Here is an 8,429-nt window from a genome sequence, read left to right on the forward strand (position 1 = left end):
TTATTATTTTTTTACGTATTTCAAGAATGAAAGAAGAAAGTGGATGATGGTTAACGAAAGAGAAACAATTAAAAAAATAAGAAAGTTTGAGATTTTAATGAAATATAATGTAAAATATATAATATGATGTGAGGTATTTTGAAAAATGAGTATGTAAAATAGAAAAAATAGGCTTTTATATTAAAATAGGTAGAAAATTTTACACAAACTGATGCGAATGATACAATGATACAAAGAATTGGCTTAATTCTTCACTGTACCACATGCAGATGTGCACATAATTGACTAATAGTGTGTTGGGAGGAGAAAGAGAGTAAGAGGTTTAGTTTGAAAATCGTTTATAAATGGCATGAAGTCCATGACAGTGCATTTTAGAAAGGGAGTAGGAGATAGGCTTAACTCGTCACTGTATCATATGCATATATGCACAGAATTGACTATTAGTGTGTTGGGAGTAGAAAGAGAGTAGGAGGTTCAATTTGTAAATAGTTTATTAATGGCATGAAGTCTATCATAGTGCATTTTAGAAAGAGAGAATAGGAGGTTCAGTTTGTAAATAGTATATTAAAAATTGGACAGTTTTAAAAATGCCACCATTAAAATTTGAGAGAAAAAAAAAAATTCTATTACACTCATTTTACCACCATTATTTTATACAAATGTCAATATCTACTGATGCATTAATATACACATTTTAAAAGGCCAAAAGAAAATGTCTAAATTTAAAACAATATCTACAATTGATGCATTGACATACACATTTTTAAAAAGCCAATATATATATATATATATATATATTCATGTTTAAAACTTCAAAGTAGTGTGTGATTATCATCATCCTCTCTCTTTTTAATTTTCATTTTTTAAAGTTTGAATATTCAAAAGAAATTCAAGACAGATACATTTTGTGATGTCTGCTAATATATTTTGTGTTCTTTTTAATTATTTTCAAAAGATGAAACTGAAAATTTGCCATATTTATCGAGTTCACATGTATTGGGCCTTGGCCAATTTGTTAAAAAGTAAACTTGCACAAATACACTCTCTTTCAATGGAGATTGTGCGATAGTCATCGATATTATGACAATATCTCTTTTAGGTAAAATAAAATTGTTAGTTTTATACTCAAGCCCTATAGGTTAAAAGCACCATATCCTTGTTAAAATGATGTATTCTGATTAACGTATAATAAAAATCATGTTAATAAGATTCTCAAAGAAAAAAAATGTTAACACTTATATGAAAATAATATTTCATCAATTATTTCCGCTCAGTACAACAATTAATTTAAAAAATATTGTGAAAATATATGTGTCACTAAGTATGGGACCAGTCACATAACAGGGAATAACTTGTAAGCCATCCTTGCATGTCACGCCATTAGCATTTTTTTTTTCATTTTTTGAAATATTGTCACCATGAACTCCAAATTGGGGAATTTGAGGAATTGGCTTGTACTGGAGTGAAGAGGGCTTTACTCCATTTGGATAAAATCGGAAAAAGAAAACATGAAAAACCAATTTGAGATTTCATCAAATGTCATGTGCAGACACCATTAGTCATATATTCTTTTATGTAAAACCATGCTGACCTTGTCAATCATACCATATAAAAATAACCTAATGACCTTTGTTTAATAACCTAATGACAATCAGAATCCCCAACACACAAAGTTCAGATTTAAAAACTCACCATGCAATTATTCAACCATTTACAATTCCATGTTATCAAAAAAAAAAAAAAAAAAAAAAAAACCATTTACAATTCCAGCTAATATTTTGTGTTCTTTTTAATTATTTTCAAAAGATGAAACTGAAAATATGCCATATTTATCGAGTTCACATGTATTAGGCCCCTGACCAATTTCTAAAAAGAGAACTTGCACTGATAAAATCTCTTTCAATGGAGATTATGTGATAATATAACAAAAGACTAGATACCATTATGCATGCTAACCTATTCAAATTCAACATTCACTTGCTTGGTATTTTTTAATATAACTTGCTTATTTTCATTTGGGAATTGTTTTATTTCTAGTATCTTATTTGTATAATGTGAGACAAAAAACTAAAAATTAATTTATTTTCAAAAAGGTAAAAGTTAGATTATTTGAAATAAAAGTAAGATAAAAATGCAAACATTAGATAATTTAAGTAAAAAACTAGATTTTAATTGGTTGTCAAACACACATTTAAAAATTGAGTGCTTAATTAACTAACAATATTTTGGTCTCTAATTGAATCCCAATTATTTTTAAGCCTATGTTTGGATGGAGGGAGAGGGGTGGGGTGGGGTGGGGTTAAGGGGGGAGTAGAGATGAGAGGTTGCAGGAAAGGTGAATCTAATTTCCAGCTACCTCCCCTCTACTCTCCCTTCATGTACTTCTCCAATCTCCTTTCATCTACTCCCTTCTACTCTCCCCCCTCTCCCTCCATCTAAACATACCATAAAGGACACATGAGAGAGAGAGAGAGAGAGAGAGAGAGAGAGAGCTAAATTAGAATATCTGAGTGCTAACCCTTTTGAGCCTAGACTATCTTAGATTTGAAAACCACATGGTGATTTTGGCAAGCCCATTGAGAATGCAGCTTAACATTGGTCATTAGAATTTACTCTTTTCTTAGTTACTTCTGATGAGAATAATATAATAATATTATTCTCATCAAAAGTAACTAATAGTTTTATGTTGGTAACTTGGCATGGCAAAACCCGAAGTCACAAATTACAAATAACTATTGTATACATAAATTTTATTTATGTACAAGCAAATAATGAAGTTAGAAGTGGGTTTTTGTTAGCTCAACTGGTAAAATTATCGATGATTGAGTAAGAGATCTGGGATTCAATCCTTGTTTACACCAAAAACTGATTGTGTTTTGATTTGATGATAAAGAGTTATCATCAGGAATAAATACCATGGGTTGTGAAACTCTCTTAAAAAAAAAAATGAAATTAGAAACACCACTTTATTTCTCAACAAAAAAAGAAAAGAAAAATTAAAATTAAAATTAAAACCAACATTATTATTCTAATTTATTACAATTAGTATGTTCTACGAAAAAAAGATGCAAAATGAAATTTAGATCAAAATAACTCATCATTCTTTTAATTTAAATTTTTTTTTTTGGGATAGGATTAAAATATTAGTACATGGAAAAAGCCTAAATATATAATAGGTGGCGGGCCCATTAAGTGCAGCCCACCGATGGAATCAATCCTAATTCAATTAGGGTAGGGTTTTTTTTTTAGAATAAACGGTAGAGGAATTCTAGGGTAGGTTGGTTTAATATATAAATTAACAAAAAGGGTTTGCGGGTTTTGTTTATATTTATTTATGTTTGAGAGAAGATCTCAGAGAAATCTTGTTTTCTTGTCGTTGTGTGTGATTTTGTGAAGAGAGAAAAGATGGGAAGTGTGAAGAAGTTAATGTTTATTATTATTATGATGAGCATTCTGTTCATGGAATTGTCTGTCTCTTGGGGTAGCGTTATGGGACAGGGACAGGGACAGAGTAATGAAGAAGATGAAGACAAGTTGAAATACGAACCAGTTGTTGTTGTTCCTGCTGCTGATCATGGCTCAAGAGTTTTCAAACCCAGCCCAGAGTGTGTCCGCCGCCGCCGCCAGCGGAGTCTATCAGCAGTGGTGCCTAGGGCTTGGACTATGAGTTTTGCTTATCCTAAAATATCTAGTACTCGTATTTCTCGTGGAAGGACCAGGCTTTGGTACGTACCGACAGATAAACCCAAACCTAAACCTAGACTTCTCGCTCTGCAGTGATGGGTCGGTCAGTGTTGTTTCGTCTGTTAATCTTCACTCTCTATAGTCTATATCAATGCCATATTATGGTTATGGGTTTTAGGGTTTCAATGTAATCAGATTTGATATTAATAATATTTTTTGATGAAATATTTGTTTTTATTTTCTTAGCATGCCACACACAAAAGGTTGTGATGATTTTTTTTTTTTTTTTTGCTTTTATTTTTTGTGAAAAATATTTGTTTCTATTGATGATGTATTATATAATCCGATGTAACATATGTGAAGAACTTTTGAAACAATTTTCCTATCAATTTTTAATTTTGGGAATTTTCTAGTATAATAATATATTTTTTTTAAATTTCTTTGTTTTGAAGAGATTCTAGGCAATTTATTCACAAGAGATTCTAGAAACCAGCCATTGTCAAATTGTCATTGTAAATTTGTAACTAAATTGTATCTCAGAAATTAGTGATTGAATTTGTTAGAAGGATGCGAAATAAACCATTCAGAATATTTAAAAAAAATATTGAATATTGTAATAATATTAAACCTGAATTTCATTAGGGTATCTGATATGATTATCTCCTCATCAATTTTGAATTTTGAATTACAAAGTTTAGCTACAAACTTTATTATAACCTAGTTTCTAACTACACATGCTTGATATTGTTGCCTTAGATAATGCATTTTTTTACTATAATTTTAGGGAGAGATGAAGGATACCAAACAACATTTTTAGGGAGAGAGATGAAGGGGTATCCGTTTGATCTTGATATTTGACCATCAATTAGAGAGTTTAACTTTGCTTTAATCAAGTTTACCCTTCAACTACTTTTCAGTTTTCTTAGTCTCATTGCTATGATTTTGATCTTAATGTTGTTTTCAATCTTTTTGCTTGGTGTTTTTGGGTTTATTGGATTATAAAGTGGGGAGTTAGCAGTGATGAGGCCCTAGCCCCGCGGTAACTCAATTCCTCTTTTAACTGCGCTTATGCTAATTATGCTAACACTTAGGACGGGCTGTACTAAGTAATAACACATTCAAGTCTTTTGTTTCTTCATTTTCTTTTTAATTTGGTATTGTTATATATGCAAGAAAGTGGGGAATCTGTGGAACATCTGCTTATTCATTGTACTTATGAGCATAGATTATGGACTTTGGAGTGTTTTTTTGGTGTAGTGTCCCTTGGGTGATGCCTAAGAGAAAATAATAGTGCATGCTAAAGGAGAAATCATTCACTAACATTTTTTTTTTTTTAAATAATTTGATTGTTAAAGGAATTTGAAAGATGGATAATTTAATGAATTGTCACGTGAGATTTCTCCAAATCAGTTTTGGAGGAAAATTTTGTTCATTTAGCTTTTCTTTTTTGAAGTCATTTATGATATAGTTTGTATTATTTAAAATAAAATTGATTTAGATTCGAATTGTTAGAAATTTTATTGCTTTATGGTGGTTTAAGACATTTTTCAACTTTTTTTTTTTCTTTTGGGTAAGTGTGTATTTGTTGCAGGGCCGCTCCTGATAATAACTCTTTATCATCAGACCAAGACACCAATTAGTTTTTGGTGTAGGTAGGGATTGAACCCCAGATCTTTTATATAACCGTCAAAGAGTTTACCAATTGAGCTAACTAGAACCCACGGTATAACTTGAATCTAACTCATAATAATAATAGTAATTTTCCTAAGTTAGTATGTAATCAAAATTCTTAATAAATGAGACCAGCAACGTATAACACACTATTTTTTAGTTGTTTGTTTTTTTTAAGATACCTTTTTTAAGTGTTGGGTTTCGTACTTTTTCAAATGTAACCCATCTTAATTTTCTCAAATTATAGAGTAGCATGTGCAACATGCCACTCAAACTAGTATAGTCATGAACCAAGAATAACCAAATGAAGTAGAAAAAAATGTGGACAACTTTTCATTCTCTTTTCTCTTATCAAATGTGTTTCAAAAATATTATATTTTTGTGGGTTTTGAAATAATTGGACAAACATATTTATTGAGTATCTTTTTATTTTTTTAAATATTTTTTACGTTATTGATGAGTATGTTTTGAATATTTCACCATAATTATTTTTTATATTATTTCATTTCAAGTGACTCAAGCATTTGAATATGTGCGTCTGTTTTTGAATACAAACTAGTTTTATATATGTAAAACTTTTTTCGTACTTTGCATAGGTGTAAATGATAGTATTTGGCTTTTTGGTTGACTCCTTATACTGTCATGCTAGCTTTTGAAAAATCCACATATTTCCATATCATCATATAAAATATAATTTTAGTTTTCTTTTACAGCCTATTAATTAAGATCAATTAGAACCAATTGTTTTAGTAGGATAAAGAAACTCAACATTAATCAAATTTTGATAAATTATGTTGGCCTTTTCTACATAAATTCTAAAAGTTAATTAATTATGTTGCATATTAAATTCTCTATGAATAGGATCACAGATACTTGTACATACATATACATACATACATATATATCATTTTCAATAAATTTTTTGTGCATCACATGCATTAGCAATTAGTTTTATTGTCATTTTAAACTCCAAAAGGGATAGCACAATTGCAATTTGCAGACTAAATCTTATGAAATGGAGCTTAATATGATCTTTCCTTTACTTTATTTTTCTTAGGGCCAAACTTACTCATCCATTTTTGAAAAAAAAATTTTAAAAATTAAAAGTCCAAAACTTCCTTCTTGTTAAATTGTTAAGAGGTATAATTAAATTATAAGAACTGATGGAAACAAGATTCATGCCTCACTTTTTTTTTCCCCTTATACTTTGTGAAGTACTATACGCTTTGTACTAGGTTTTCATTGAAGGTAAGCAAAGAGAGAGAGAGAGAGAGAGAGAGAGAGAGAGAGAGTGAGAGGCCTTGTAAAAAGAACAGATATGGATGATAAGAAGATGCTGGACGAAGACAACTAAATTAAGCCGTAACATTCATTCATTACCATGCAAATATATATTTTTCCTTTATAGTAGACTTAGTAGTAATAAAGAGATAAAGAAACCACCATGAGGCATGAGTCCATGACATGGAGTTTGACAACCAGAACTAATTAACATTAAACAATATATTAAGCAAGTAAACTAGTTAGTAACACTCATTGGGTGTGAGTTTGAGATTCATGTTGACCAAGTCATAAGTCTGTCGTGCACCCTGGAGCTGCTTGCTGCCAATGATAGTAAAACCAAAGCCGAGACCATGATGAAAGGCAAGGCATAGCATATCAGGTTTGTTTTGAAGTGCATACCTCCAGAACAGCTGCTCCATTGTCAATGTGAGAGAGTAGGTGTTGGTGAAATGAAATTTGACTTCAGGGACACTTCTGGATGTGGACCTGGTTGAGAAACAGGTGTTGAATGTTGTGGAGTCTGGGGGTTTCTCCTGGATCATATTGGTGAGTTGCACGAAATTTGTACTGAAAATTTCATAGACTTGTGTCGGCATCCAACTCACTGAGGCTCCTGAATCAACCAAGACACCACCATCAATATTAGATTTGGGGTCGGTGCTGAATTCCCAGTAAGATGATGGAATGGGAACCATTTGATTGTTCAAGCTAATTCCTTGGAAACCAACAAAATAGTGGCTGGGGTGAAGCGGATTAAGAAGCAAAGGTACAGTGATGGTGTTATCCTTTTCAGGCTCGGTGTAGAACATGTCTAATGTGGAGCCATAAATGAAGTCTGGACCTGGCAGACAAAAGGAAAAGTTGGTCACCTTCAGTTGGTTAGTTAACGAGTAATAACCAAGGCCAAGACCAAGAATGCCACTCGTATCTTCGTCGAAGTGTCCTTGATTGTTATTAGCGCATCCCACTACTATGTTCTCCAAGGGCCTAACGTCCGAGAAAAACCCCAGGGTCTCTATGATCATTTTCCCGGAGGCACTAGAATCATCAGCATATTCTATTTCAAACCTGCAATCCTTTTCTGAAGTTCTATCAATTGTGGCATCGCAACTGAAGATATAATCTTCGTCATGGTTGCATAGTGCAGAGTTGCAAGGAATCTCTCTGTAAGAGGAAGATTCTTTTGGATCGAACTCAAGGTCGTCGGTTTGATTAAAACAAGTGATACATGGTTGGCACTGCACCCAAAGTAGGTCACTGCCGATGTCTAACAATAGTGCTTGGCGTTGAGGAGGGTCACCAACCATGAAGTATGCCACATAAACACCGTTTAACCTGTCATAGAGGCCGGTGGTGAACATTGTCTTTTGAGCATCATAGTTGGAACTAGTGGTCTTTGTAAGGTTGAATTCCTCTCTGTAAAGCATAGCTCGGTGGTACAGTGGAACACTGAAGCCACGACTAACTTTTGGTGCCACAATGGTTGTGTTTGGGTGGGGCTGAACATGGGGGATGGCTGTGTTGGGGGTAAAGTGAAGAAATGGAATGATTAGGATCAAAAGGAAAAACATGATAGAGTGTTGAGGAAATAGTGAAGAAATAGAATGATTAGGAGCAAAAGGAAGAAGAAGAAGAAGAAGAAGAAAAGCTCTTAATGAATGTGGAGTCTGCAGGTTAGCTAGTTACATATATAGGACTTTTATATACAAAGAGGTCATGCAGTCCTTGTGGAATTCTTATCTTAATCCTAGTTACTCTGTATCCGGTTGTATTAAGTATTCGCATAAGTT

The 8,429-nt window shown here is 32.3% G+C and overlaps 1 protein-coding gene across 1 annotated transcript; it reads right to left on the reverse strand.

Annotated features, from left to right (window-relative positions):
- Positions 1-6,878: 6,878 nt before the first annotated feature.
- LOC126704252 (protein ASPARTIC PROTEASE IN GUARD CELL 1-like) lies at positions 6,879-8,210 on the reverse strand. Its single transcript, XM_050403268.1, has one exon. The coding sequence runs from the start codon at positions 8,208-8,210 to the stop codon at positions 6,879-6,881; it is 1,332 nt and encodes a 443-aa protein (XP_050259225.1).
- Positions 8,211-8,429: the final 219 nt, after the last annotated feature.

The sequence above is a fragment of the Quercus robur genome, chromosome 10, assembly GCF_932294415.1.
Source record: "Quercus robur chromosome 10, dhQueRobu3.1, whole genome shotgun sequence".
NCBI classification, from domain to species: domain Eukaryota; kingdom Viridiplantae; phylum Streptophyta; class Magnoliopsida; order Fagales; family Fagaceae; genus Quercus; species Quercus robur.